We start from the raw sequence: 14072 nt of genomic DNA on the forward strand, positions 1-14072 counted from the left end.
CGTCTTCTGACGGCGCCGATGTTACTCACTGAGCGCCGCTATAGACTGATTCCTATTACAGTCTATGGCGGCGCTGGCTGCGCCCAAATCTAGCAGCGCTGAAAAGCACTGCTCCGCACGCATGACCCCTGTCGGGAATTATAAATGCCTGCTGAAGCTGCCTGGCAGCACGAGAAAATGGAGAATCCCATGCGGACCCGGGCCAGAGGATCAGCACACTGTAGGTAAGTACTGGTGCTCCCCCAACTGCACACACCATTGCGAACTTCATTTTTAAATCACTGCTCAGTTCGCTTTAAGAGCCCTTTCACACTGTTCAGCTTGCACTGTGATAGCATCACAACGCGTTAGGGCCCGTTTCCACAACACCCAGACCTGCTTTTCCCCGCTGCATAGGGAAATGCTTCAGATTTCTGCAGCAGGCAGCCAAATCCTTTAGCCTTTCATAACACAGCTAGCGATTCGGGCTGCAGCTACGCAGAAGAACGGGAGCCGCAGTGGAAATATGCAGACGACTGTTTCAGTCGCCAACGCAATCTATGTGAAAGCCCCATAGGAATATCATTGCATTGTGATATCGTCCGTTGCGACACATTGTAAGTGAACTAAGTGTGAAAGGGTCCTTAGTGGAGAAATAGCCTATTAGCTCCCACAAGCCCTCATCTGCTGTGAAACCTATCCCTGCGTGGCGTGCACGATGCTAGTGCCACACAAACACTTCCGCCCTTACTATAAGCTGTCTTCTTTACGCCATCGCGCTGCGTCCAGATGTGACGTCATTTGCAGACACCGGGAGCTTCAAAACTAAGGTTTGACAGCGCCGCAATAGCGGGCTTGGTTGTTCCGTAATTAACATGGCTGTTCCCCGAGCTGCTGTTCGAAAAGCCATCAGAAAACGTCTGCCCGGGCTTCGCCTAGATCGCAATGTGGACTTGCTGGTAAAGAGTGTAGCGTCTATATACATGCTGTATGAGGCTTTATAAACCAATAACACTGAACTGTATGGATGCTGTTGTTCAGCGTCTGCATATGAAGTGTGTCGCTTATCCACACACATCGGTTGAAGTGCAACTGTTTCTTATCATCTTTAAAGGATGATTCCAGAACTAATTATCATCCAGTTCACTACATACATAACATAAACAAAAATAAGCATAGTTTCTTCTGATGTATCAGTTGGAGACTGGTGGGTTTTACTATTCTGGACAGACCACATCTTGTAGTGACAAGGAGTGGTCATGTGACTGCCAGGTGAAAGACTGACTTTTTATTAAGACCATTATTATTGCTATTTGATGATTGATAATTATTCTTGGAGTGCTTTTTTTTCTGCTACCCCCATTTAAACAGCATGGAGCAGCCCCAGCATCTGCATCAATCATGCCACATCCTACAGATGCCCATACATTACTTGAGATTTGCAGCATTGATATCTTGTGGCTGCCCACTTGTCGTTTTGATTTTGATCTCAGCTGTAAATTGATCAAAACAATCGATCAGACATGCTGGCTAGATCACACTTGAAGCGCTTAGCCAGGTGCATGGTTGTAGCGGCATTCAATTTTCTCCCCAATTGAAAGAGCCTGAGGGATACGGAAGGTGACAATTTAACAGGTGATATAGGGAAACGAGATTGAGAGTGGACTGGGAAGACGGTATAGGATCTAGAGCATTATCTCCTAAATGAGTATCCAAGTCTTCTACTTTTTTCTGTTCTCTTCAGCGTTGGTATAATACCCATCTGGGCCAGGTGCCTTATCTATCTTGTTCTAATTTAAACATGCCTGTGCGCCTTCCTGGGTTAAAGGACATCTGAACTATGGGTGTTGCCATGTTTATTTTCTATTAGCTGATGGCCTGGCGTTGCCCGGGTATGTATTTGGTTGACCTTGGATCCGCCCACTTTTTCTAACTCTAACACACAATTACTTAATGACCTAGTTTGTGAGCTTTGTGGTCTCTGGCATCAATAATTTGCATTGAAATTAAACAAATCTGATTGGCTTTGGCTTCACCCCCTTTTCTGAATTTGAACCCTGGTCACCCAATGACCAACTGTATCAGGTTTGAGGCTTGTGCCATTAACAGTGCAAGAATGGCAGCAATTTAAATATTCACCTTGAAAATCAATAGGTGAATTTTGATTGGCTTTTGTAGGCTGTACCCACTTTTCTGAATATTAATCCCAGTCACCAACTGTGCAAAGTTTGAGAACACAACCATTAACAGTGTAAGAATGGCCGCAGTTTACATTTTCCCAGTAAAATTTGCTATTGTCTCCAACCACTTTTTGGTAATTGGGATAAAAAGTATCCTATATGTTATTCCAGGTAATGTACTATGGAGGGCTGTGGAGTCAGAGCAAATTTGGGTACCTGGAGTCAGTCCCCTCTTTTAGCTGCAGGGCAGGAACGCTCTGGCGGGCAGCGTGATTGAGTGGTGTGTTTGTGTATGTGTTGTGCCCGGCACCGCCCCCAGCCATGACGTTGCGCAGAACCGCCCCTGGCCTCTCTTCAGCCGTGCCGCCTCTCTCCTCCCCTGCTTCCTATTGGCTGGCAGCAGAATTTGATGGGACGCGGCCCAGCAGCCACGTTATACAGCTAAGACAATTCTCAAAGAATGGGTTTTTTTTTCTAACAGTTTCTCTATTTATTCTTCTATGTTTGTAGACACAACGTATGGATACAAATTCAGAGTTCCAATTCACATAAAAAACTGCCTGACACGTGTTTCACGGCCAAAAAGCCGCTTTCTCAGAGGCACACCGTATACAAAACTTCTGTTAACAAATACATATAATATAGAACATATAAGTCACATACATACCATTGGAGATATATGCGAAGGTCAGAATATGGACGCCAAAATATATAAAATTGCGTTTATCTTACCAACAATGCACCCAAGGCCATGTTTGGTCGGTGGGAGGTTGACCTTTAGGGGGGTGAAAAGGAATAATAAAGTATTTTGTTCACTATTGTGATTATATTGACGGATATAATAGTGTAAAGCAGTGTGTATAGCAAAGCTGGTGCTACGAATGTTGTGCTTTATCTTCAAGTATGCCAGCTGTACACTGTAATATAACCAGGGCTGTGGAGTCTGAGTCGGGGCAATTTTGGGCACCCGGAGTCGGAAGAGTCGGAGTGTCGTAATTTCAGAAACCGAGGAGTCGGAGTCGCATGATTTTTGTACAAAATCCACAGCCCTGTTAAGTATTAGACTAAGGAGTCGGGGTCGAGGAGTCGGAGTCTGAGCAATTTTGGGTACCCGGAGTCAGAGTTGGAGTCGGTCGTGGTTTCAGAAACTGAGGAGTCGGAGTTGGAGGATTTTTGTACCGACTCCACAGCCCTGAATATAACATTGCCTTACAGGATTGTATTTGTTTATTGCTATACTTATGTTTCCCAGAACGTCTCAGGACAGCAACCCTGAGACTTGTCTCCATCCAAACTACACTGGACAGGAACTAGATAAAAAAGATTTGCATAATTGGTTAGGCAGGCAGAACATATATAAACCCCTCATGCTCTTACCCCCTCAGTTGTCTTCCTGTCCACAGGATGCTAGATGTCGGGGAGGGCTGGCCACCCATGCTAGATTGCAGGAGCCGCGGCTTGGATGATCCCCTGGGCTGCGCACGCTAGTTTGAGTGCGTGGGATCATGCTGCTCGCACAGCCTTTCCTGGGATGGTCTGAGCGGAGGAAGCGGATCGGAGGCTCAGAAAGTCCCGCCCCCAAGTCACGTGACCGGCGCCGCACGTGACCCAGCGCCGGAAGCAGGAAGTTCCTGGCATCGGCGTGCGCTCCACTGAAGCGAGGCTGCAGGGAGGGAGTGAGAAGGCGGCTGACTCCGCAAACCAGCAGCTGTACAAGCGCTTCTGGGTGCTGTTTTTTCGCCAAGGTAGGCAGTCCTTGTATGAGGGGGGGGGGGCGGGCGAAATTTGGTGAGCTATTTAAAAGCTCGGCTATAGTCACATATGGTTGTTGGTGACTATGGAGGCTGCCACTGGATCTTCCTCCCAGGGCTCTGTGGAGTCAAGCGCCGTTCCCTCTCTGGTATGTGCAATGTGTTATTTGTTTCATATCTGATAGAGAGGTTTGTTTGGCGTTTCTTCAGGCTAATGGCTGGTATTTTGTTTGTATTTCAGCCTAAACCGGATAAATCAGACTCTAGATCTGAATCCAGATCCGGATCAAGACATGAGAAAGCTGATAAAATAGATAAGCCTGAAAAGCCTGACAAATCTTTACCTCAGTCAAAATCATCACATAAGTCAAGGAAATGTGCTGTTTGTGGCAATACCTTATCATCCTCATCTAAGGTGTTGTGTCAGGAGTGTACAAAGAAGATAGTTAGAGACGAAACTCCCTCTATGATGAAAGAACTTAAAGGTTGGATAAGATCTGAGATCTCATCTGCGGTGCAGACAATTAAAGCGCCTGAGATTACCTCTAAATCAGATCCTATTTCAGATCCCCCACCTATTACAGAAAGACCGGGTCCATCCGGGCCGGCCCCTGTAGAGGATATTACTTTGAAAAGGAAAAGGAGAGAGGAGGATTCAGCTGAGTCAGACATGTCAGAGGGGGAGTTGGAAATTTCCTCATTGGAGGATATTCCATCAGAGACTGAAAAATCGACAGATAAATCTGTTAAGAATCAAAAGTTTGCTTTTTCAACTGACTTTATGAAAGAGCTGTTAGAAGCGATGCACCAGGCTATGGGTATTACAATTGAACGGAAAACTCTATCTCCCCTCGACCAGATGTATGAAACCCTTTCTGACCCTCAGATTGCTTTTATACCTGTACATAGTAGTCTTAAGGGGCTTATCAAAAAAGAATGGGATAATCCTGATAATAGAGCTTTTTGGCCAAAAGCATTAAATAAGAGATATCCTTATAGTCCGGAAGACCAGAAATGTTGGGGGACAGCACCTAAGTTAGACCCATCCCTGTCGAAAGTTTCCAGAAGGTCAGATCTTCAATTTGAAGATTTTGGGAGTTTAAAAGACCCAATCGATAAGAAAATGGATAATATCTTAAGAAGGGCCTGGGAGGCAGCATCCTTGAATTTTAAACCGTCAATCGCCTCCACTGCAGTAGCAAGGTCTTTAAAGTTATGGTTGTTAGAGGTACAATCCCAGATTGCCTCTGGAATCCCCAGAGAAGAAATATTGAATTTTTTCCCAAAAAATTTTGCATGCAACTAATTACTTATCTGATGCAGCAGATGACTCAGTGAGACTCACAGCGAGGACCACCGCCTTGGTTAACTCAGCCAGGAGAGGAATCTGGGTGAAGACCTGGCAGGGAGACACATCATCTAAATCGAAATTATGTAGTATTCCTTGTGAAGGAAACTTGCTATTTGGATCCAAATTGGAGGAGACATTAGAAAGATCGGCTGACAGGAAGAAGAATTTTCCGTACAAGAGGAAAGCTTTCCGCCCTAATCGTTCCTTTCGTGCCACGGACAAATCGGAACAGACGATTAAGGGTTCCCAGAGAAGAAAGTGGATCCCTAATAAAACTCAGCGATCAAGAAATAACCCCCCCTATGCTTCCTCCGGACAACAACCAAAGCAATGACGCCAGGATTCCAGTGGGGGGCAGGCTAGCCCACTATTACGAACAATGGCACACAGTCTTCAAAAACAGGTGGCTATTGGACATTATCTTAGAGGGATACAAGATAGAGTTTATAGCCCCAGCACCATCCCAGTTCTTTATCACCCCCCCCCTCCAAGTGCGTCAGCTCAGGCCAAGGCTCTCCAACTAGAAGTGTCGTCCTTACTGGAAAAGAGGGTCATCAGGAAAGTACCAAGGTGTCAAGAGAGACGAGGGTTTTACTCTCCTGTATTCCTCATCAAGAAACCTCAGGGAAGTTACAGATTCATTCTGAACCTCAAAAGACTGAACAAAGTAGTGAGATACAGAAAATTCCGGATGGACAACATCCGTTCAGTGGTAAACCTCCTACAGGAAGCCTGCTACTTGACGTCATTGGATCTCAAAGATGCCTATCTTCACTTACCCATTCATCTAGAATCTCAACAGTTCCTGAGGTTCGCAGTGGTGTTACAGGGAGAGGTAAGGCACTTTCAGTTTGTTGCTTTACCCTTTGGTTTATCATCTGCTCCATGGCTTTTTACTAAGGTCATGGCGGAAGTATTAGCAGGCCTTAGGCTTCAGTCTATCCAGATCATGTCATATTTAGATGACCTGCTTATTTGGGGCCCTTCAGTGGATGTTGTGAATGACCAAATGAATATCACTATAAACTTCCTTCAATCCCTGGGGTGGTTAATTAATTGGGAAAAGTCAGCCCTAACTCCCCGCCAAAAGATGGAATTTTTGGGGTTTGAGATCTGTACAGTCAGCAAAAGACTTTTTTTGCCTAGTAGAAAATCAACAATGTTGTTAAAGTCTGTTCTCTCTTTTCAGAACCTGAAGTTAATATCTCTGAGGAAGGCTATGGCACTATTGGGGACAATAACATCTTCCTTCCCGGCAGTACAGTGGGGTCAGCTTCACTCCAGAGTTCTACAGTCCTGGATTCTATCCAAATGGGACAAACGCATCTCCTCTCTGGACAAAAGACTCTTAGTCCCATGGAGCGTAAAACAATCCTTACTCTGGTGGATCGAGCCTCAAAATCGCCTGAAAGGGAATCTTTGGGAATTCCCCACACAGTGTGTCATAACAACAGATGCGAGTTCTTGGGGATGGGGAGCTCACCTCGATTCTCACACAGCCCAGGGACAGTGGTCGAACAGATCTCGTCTTCGGTCCTCAAACAGCAGAGAGTTACAGGCAGTTTGGGAATCTCTACAAGTATTCAGTACTCAGATTCTACAGGCACATGTCACGATCCGCACAGACAACAGTACTGTGGTTGCTTACATAAATCATCAAGGAGGCACAAGGAGCAGATCGCTGCTACATCAATCATCAAGGATGCTACATTGGGCGGAACAGAATGTGCAGTCTTTGAAAGCTGTTCATCTAAAAGGAACCTTAAATTGCCTAGCGGATTTCCTGAGCAGAAAGAGGCTTTCACAGGACGAGTGGAGCCTCAACGACCGAGTGTTTCAACAACTTACAGACCGGTGGGAGGTGCCTCAGGTGGATCTGTTCGCCAGGAGAACCAATGCGAAGTGCCGTCTGTTTTGCTCCCTGTGTCCCGAAGACAAGCCCTGGGCCCTGGATGCATTCTCAATCAATTGGGGTCACCAGACTATGTACATGTTTCCCCCTATCCATTTGATATCGAAAGTGATCAGCAAGATTTATCGAGACAGAGCTCAGGGAATTCTAGTGGTCCCATACTGGCCCAAGAGACCGTGGTTTGCACTGTTGCAGAGGTTAGCTTCAGAACATCTAATCCTTCCAGACCACTCGATCTATTAGTCCAGGGGCCAGCAGTTCACCCCAACTTGAACCTCCTTCATCTTTCTGCCTGGAGCCTGAGTGGCGATTACTAAAGGGGAAAGGCTTCTCTAACAAACTTTCAGAGACTCTTATACAAAGCAGAAAAAAAAGGTTACACGTCAGATCTATTATAAGGCATGGAGAGTTTATAGTTCCTGGTGTGACGCCAACGCCAGAGAGCTGGCGCAATCAAATTCTGTTTTGGAGTTTCTTCAAAGTGGATTTCAGAAGGGTTTAAGCATCAGTACCCTGAAAGTGCAGGTGTCAGCTTTGAGTGTCTTCCTGGACAGAAGGCTGGCGGAAGAGGAATATGTCATAAGATTTTTTAAAGCTTTGAAAAGACTTCGTCCTGCTGTTTAGAATAGAGTACCGCCTTGGGACTTAAACACAGTACTGCAAGGGTTATGTGATCCTCCGTTTGAGCCTTTAGAAGAAAGTTCAGATAAACATTTGTCACTCAAGACAGCATTTCTCTTGGCGATAACATCAGCCAGAAGAGTGGGAGAACTACAGGCATTATCCATCCTAGAGCCTTACTGTATTGTAGCAGATGACAGAATCACACTGAAGTTGGATCCAGCTTTTTTGCCTAAGGTGGTATCAAAATTCCACAGATCGCAGGAGATATTCCTTCCCTCTTTTTGCAATAATCCAGCAAACCAAAAGGAGGAAAGACTGCATCATCTGGATGTCAGAAGATGTGTTATGGAGTACATGCAACGCACCAGTTCATGGAGACTTTCGAACGCCCTCTTGGTACTATTTGCAGGAAAGTTCAGAGGTAAACAGGCTTCTAAAGCAACTATAGCCAGATGGATAAAACAGGCTATTAATCTCGCTTATACCAAACAAGGAAAGCAACTTTCAACTAAAGTGAAAGCTCACTCAACCAGAGCAGTATCAACTTCATGGGCAGAGAGGGCAGGAGCATCAGTTGAGCAAATCTGCAAGGCAGCCACCTGGTCAAGTCACAACACATTCGTGAAACACTATAGGCTTGATGTCTTATCTAGTGCCGATTTAAGTTTCGGCAGAAAAGTGTTACAGGCTGTAGTCCCTCCCTAATGGTTATCTTGTATATCATCTCAGGGTTGCTGTCCTGAGACGTTCTGGGAAAGACAAAAATTACTTACGGTAATGTCTTTTCCAGAAGTCGGAAGGACAGCACCCTTTACTACCCACCGCTGTTTCTATTAAAATTTATTTTGAAGCATCATTATGTGTGGAGTCTTTTTTTACCAACTGAGGGGGTAAGAGCATGAGGGGTTTATATATGTTCTGCCTGCCTAACCAATTATGCAAATCTTTTTTATCTAGTTCCTGTCCAGTGTAGTTTGGATGGAGACAAGTCTCAGGGTTGCTGTCCTTCCGACTTCTGGAAAAGACATTACCGTAAGTAATTTTTGTCTTTCCGATACAACTTTTTGAAATATTACAAAAAAACCCGAGCCACACTTAGGATATGGGGAGGTTAAAGTAATTGCCTGTTTACATGTGTTCTATAGCTAAACTGCAACTTGTCTTTCTCATCTTTAGATTTATTTAAGCTGCGTGCTGTTTCTTCAGAGACTGGCTACAGAGGCTCGACTAAAGGCAGTTGAGAACAGATGTTCAGTGATAAAACCAGCACATGTCAGAGCTGTAGGAAAGGTACTGCAAATATTGCATTTGTATAATACTTTATTGAAACAGTAGCAAGATACAAGCACTCTCAGTTGATTTTAATGGTGGGAACTGCCCTCTGTTCCCCTACTGGTCTAATGGTCCCCCAGCTACTTTCTTGCTTGCATGGGGTTGGGTGAATGACTGCCATTTCCTTCTCCCCTGTATAGCCCGAAGTCCTGATTACATGACTTTGGGCTATTTAGGAATAGATATCAGAATTCCTCTGTTATCTCTCCTGCCCTCCAAAATTGCTCTCTAGAGGGGGATAAACAGCACTATATTGCCTACAACGTATTTATGTTTTTGCTACAATCCATGTATTGTAGCTTGAGCCTAATAATTATGAGAATATCTCACTTGTCTGTGTGTAATATCTGGCCGTTTTCATTTATTGCTGTTCTCAAGTGATATTGTAATTCCAAATTGCAATAGAATTGGCAGTGAAAGCTGCCCTTTTAATTTTTATTTTTTTTTAACCCATGCCTGTAGGGTTGCCATGGTATACCGGTATGATGGTATACCGCAGTATGATGGTGCATGGTAATCATAACATGCACCATCACATTTTCGGGGGGAGGGGCGATGCGGCGGCTGCACGAACAACGGCAGGGATAAATAAATACTCGCTGGCGGATCCTGCTTGCATGAATTACTTACTACTTCCTCCCTGTTTTTGCATTCCGTTTCCCTGAAACAGTGCCCCCTGGGTGCTGTTACAAGGATATGGAACGCAAGAACAGGAAGAAGAAAGAAGCCAGTACACACGTGCAGGACCCGCTGACAAGTGAGTATTTGTACCCCCTGCTGCTGCTTCCCCCCCCCCAGCTCTCTATATCCTGGCTACACTTATCCCTGGCTAACTATGCTGCGGTTACCTACTACTGGCTACACCTATCCTTGGCTACCTATGCTTCGGCCACCTACTACTGGCTACACCTATCCTTGGCTACCTATGCTGCGGCCACCTACTACTGGCTACAGTTATCCTTGGCTACCTATGCTTCGGCCACCTACTACTGGCTACACCTATCCTTGGCTACCTATGCTGCGGCCACCTACTACTGGCTACAGTTATCCTTGGCTACCTATGCTTCGGCCACCTACTACTGGCTACACCTATCCTTGGCTACCTATGCTGCGGCCACCTACTACTGGCTACAGTTATCCTTGGCTACCTATGCTTCGGCCACCTACTACTGGCTACACCTATCCTTGGCTACCTATGCTTCGGCCACCTACTACTGGCTACACCTATCCTTGGCTACCTATGCTGCGGCCACCTACTACTGGCTACAGTTATCCTTGGCTACCTATGCTTCGGCCACGTACTACTGGCTACACCTATCCTTGGCTACCTATGCTGCGGCCACCTACTACTGGCTACAGTTATCCTTGGCTACCTATGCTTCGGCCACCTACTACTGGCTACACCTATCCTTGGCTACCTATGCTGCGGCCACCTACTACTGGCTACACCTATCCTTGGCTACCTATGCTGCTGCTACCTACTACTGGCTACACCTATCTCTAACGCCACCAGGATTTTTGCAGGAGCAGGGTGAGACTTTTTACAGTTTTACCTAGTGCCCAGATCTGGCAGCTTAATCACATGTATGCTGAGGAAGTGGGGAACCCCAAACGGGGGTGGGGGCACATTATTTAATGTAATGGGGGGTGTGGGTCCAAATATTTGTATTATACCATAATATCGTGGTATTTCTTTTAGGCGTTTATAATACTGCGGAATTTCATACCGTTGCAACCTTACATTCCTGTTGCCTCCCCTCTTACTGATCCTCTGCCTCAAGTGCTTAAAGCCACGGACCCACAACAAGGCTTCATATCAGGGGTTCTGACTGAAGTTTGACCACACCAATTACATGATTCTTTCAGGTGCATAATACAGATCAGCTGGACAGCCAGACAATTGTTTAAAATGAAATGTAAGTCTCTATATCCCTCTCGGGACACAGCTCACTTGTGCTGCACCTGTCATCTCGCCTTATCTCTACATGGAGTACACTTTGCTTTGCTATAGCAGAACAGTACATCATCTTTTTGGTGCTTATTATCCAAAATGTTGCCTTCCAAGGATCATTAATGGTGACATTTACTGAGTGTACTTAGACTCTGAAGTGAGTCTAAATCCACGTTTAACTTCTATTTATGTTAAGCACTATAATGTTAAGCACTATAGCTAGTGCTAAAACGCCGCATTCCTGCAGCAAAACAAGGGGTTTATACCCCCCAAATCCCCTGTGCTAAGTGTGGGGAGCGCTTCCTGCTTGAGGTAGAGCTTAGGGCTGCAGCTCTGCCTCTCTGCGCGTCAATCCCCGCTGATCGCCGCCTCTCCCCGCCCCTCTCAATCTTCCTTCACTGGGAGAGGTGGAGATCAGCCGGGCAGATTGACGCGCATGGGGGCAGAGCTGCAGCCCAAAGCTCTGCCTCCGTGGGCAGCAAAATCCATGACCAAGAAAGTCGTGGATTTTGCCCCGGGGGGGGGGGGGGTATAAACAAAATCGTTTTGCCATAATTTTAGCTATAGTGCTTAACATAAATAGAAGTTTAAAGACATGGATTAGACTCTCTTCAGAGTCTCTTTAAGAGGCTTCTGATACGTTTTTCCCAACCCTGACCTCAAGGTGCACCAACAATGTATGTTGTGTGGAAACTAATTACTCCACCTTTTTGTATATGTGAGATTACATTGCAATATATGAACCCGTTGGTGAGCCTTGAGGATCTGTTTGGGAAACCACTCTTTAGAAGCTAGTTTCCAGGCAGATAAGGTTTCACGAGCTGTGCCTGCACTGTTTGTTTCAGCCATGACTATAAGCTAGCCTTTGCTTCAACGTGCAGCTGGTGTTTGGTCTGGTGGTTGACTGGGGGTTGTGGCTACCCCTTTTCCTACACCAGGAAGTAGAGTCTTTGTATCCCTCTGCAGAAGGGAGGATGGTAGGGCTAAATATTATACAACCTTATCTTTGGCAGGCACTGTGTCACAAGATTGAGGCTAAGTTCACAGTGGGACGTTAAAGTCGCACGGTAAAACAGCATTTAACACAGAATAACTCACTGCAATGAAAAATCAATGCCCTGTTCACAGTGCACACGTTGCGTTCGTGTCTAACGCTGCACGTTAAGTAAAAGTACTGCATGCAGTGCGTTATACACGTTATTAGCTGCGTTGGACTGTTTGCACATGCTCAGTAATGACTTGGAAGCATACTTTTCATTGCCTGTATTTTTTACTGTATCTGCTGTATGCGATGGTAACATTGCGTTGCCACTTTTTGGGCGCGTTGCGTTGTAAGCTTGCGGTGCGACTTTAACGTGGCATCAAAACGCAACGTCCCACTGTGAATCTAGCCTGACACAAGTTTTACTCTAAACATTGCTACATTGCTTTGAGTTGGTTTGCTTTATTTCTTTGACTAGAGTTGGGATTTTAGTGCTAATAGCTTGGTTTTGTTTGTGTATTAGTGAGTGATAAGTATGTGTTTGTTTTGCAGATGGTTGTGAAAAAATCAAGAGGCTGAAAATGAAGAAATATACATATGACTTTTGCATAATAGCCTTACTCATCTTGAAGATGTTTCTGCATACTAGCTACCTGCTTTTTAAAGAGACTCTAACAAAATTTTCAGCCTTATTTCTTCTATCCTATAAGTTCCTATACCTGTTCTAATGTGGTCTGTGTTACTGCAGCCTTTTCTAGTTGCACAGTGGCTGTGTTATCTCTGTTATATGATCTAATCTTCTCTCTTCTGTCAGCTGAGGCTGGAATGTGTGGAATGTGCTGCACTGCTTGTCATTGGCAGAAGCTATACACACCCTCTCCAAGCTCTGTATGAGTCAGAGACTGAGCTACTCTCAAGCCTATTACACTCTAGTTAGAAGCCATGTCTTTTGTTTGTAAACCCTGCCTAAAAATGGCAATTACAAGCCAGGATTGCATCAGGGAGTGGCAGAAACAGCAGAGGGGCCCAGGAGAACATACTGAATAGAATGGTATGCTTTTTTTTGTAAGAATTTGAGAGTACAGATTCTCTTTAAGGTTTTTTTGGTTTGTACTTTTAAAGAGAACTTTTAAAGTGAACTAAGTAGTAAAATTGTTATGCTAATTAAGCAATATGTAACTTACTCTGTTTTTGCACATGATCTATTGTTTTATTTTAATTGTTAAGAATTTTGCACATTTGCTACTTAATAAAGAAGAAGAGACTAGATTTATGCACTTCAATGTATTTGCATTGTCCATTGTGCCTCAAAGCTAAATTCTTGTAAATGTTTTTTGCTTAAAGTGTACCAGAGACCTTGGAAACTAAAGATTTAATACTTACCCGGGGCTTCCTCCCGAGATCTGCTGTTCAGTCGCAGTAACTGGCTCAGTCAGGTCCAGTCTGGAACTTCTGTGCATGCACAGACCTCCCGCGCATGCGCAGTAGACCCGGACTGATGCAACTGACCCTGTTACCAGGGCTTATTGCAGCTGAACGGCAGAACGCGAAAGGACAGCGTGGGACGTGTTTATGGTGTGGGAGGGAGTCCTGGGTAAGTATAAAATCTTTAGTTTCCGAGGTCTCTGATTTACTTTAAGGCTGGTTTCACAGTGGGACCTTAAAGTCCCACGTTACAGCAGCCAGTAACGCAGCGTAACTCACAGCACTGTAAAATCAATGTGCTGTTCACAGTGCACACGTTGCAGTAGGGTATAACGCTGCACGTCCAATGAAAGTGCAGCATGCTGTACGTTATACCCCTATAGAGCTGCGTTACATTGTTTGCACATGCTCAGTGACTAGCCACATGGCTAATATTCACTTCACTGTGGTGACTCGTAGTGTTGTCCGGATCATGAACGAATCGTTCATTTGATCCGGATCTTTTTTGTGAGTCGAATCATCCGGATCATCACAATGAAAGATTCTGTTCACAGTGGATGTCTGTCTGGAAGAAACAGGAACATA

At 45.0% G+C, this 14072-nt stretch overlaps 1 protein-coding gene across 1 annotated transcript; it reads left to right on the forward strand.

Annotated features, from left to right (window-relative positions):
- The first annotated feature begins 770 nt into the window (after positions 1–770).
- Positions 771–13345, forward strand: CENPW (centromere protein W). Its single transcript, XM_068279479.1, has 3 exons — positions 771–938; positions 8974–9087; positions 12615–13345. Exons 1-3 carry the CDS (start codon positions 855–857, stop codon positions 12639–12641), a joined length of 225 nt encoding a protein of 74 aa, XP_068135580.1. The 5' UTR covers positions 771–854; the 3' UTR covers positions 12642–13345.
- Positions 13346–14072: the final 727 nt, after the last annotated feature.

This window comes from Hyperolius riggenbachi, chromosome 4 (genome assembly GCF_040937935.1).
Source record: "Hyperolius riggenbachi isolate aHypRig1 chromosome 4, aHypRig1.pri, whole genome shotgun sequence".
Classification (NCBI taxonomy): domain Eukaryota; kingdom Metazoa; phylum Chordata; class Amphibia; order Anura; family Hyperoliidae; genus Hyperolius; species Hyperolius riggenbachi.

Excerpts from the sequence above, each read along its gene's own strand:
- CENPW (XM_068279479.1), top strand. The coding sequence starts at position 855 with ATGGCTGTTCCCCGAGCTGCTGTTCGAAAAGCCATCAGAAAACGTCTG. Across the intron at positions 939-8,973 it reads ATCGCAATGTGGACTTGCTG|ATTTATTTAAGCTGCGTGCT; the intron begins GTAAAGAGTGTA and ends TCTCATCTTTAG. Across the intron at positions 9,088-12,614 it reads ATGTCAGAGCTGTAGGAAAG|ATGGTTGTGAAAAAATCAAG; the intron begins GTACTGCAAATA and ends TTTGTTTTGCAG.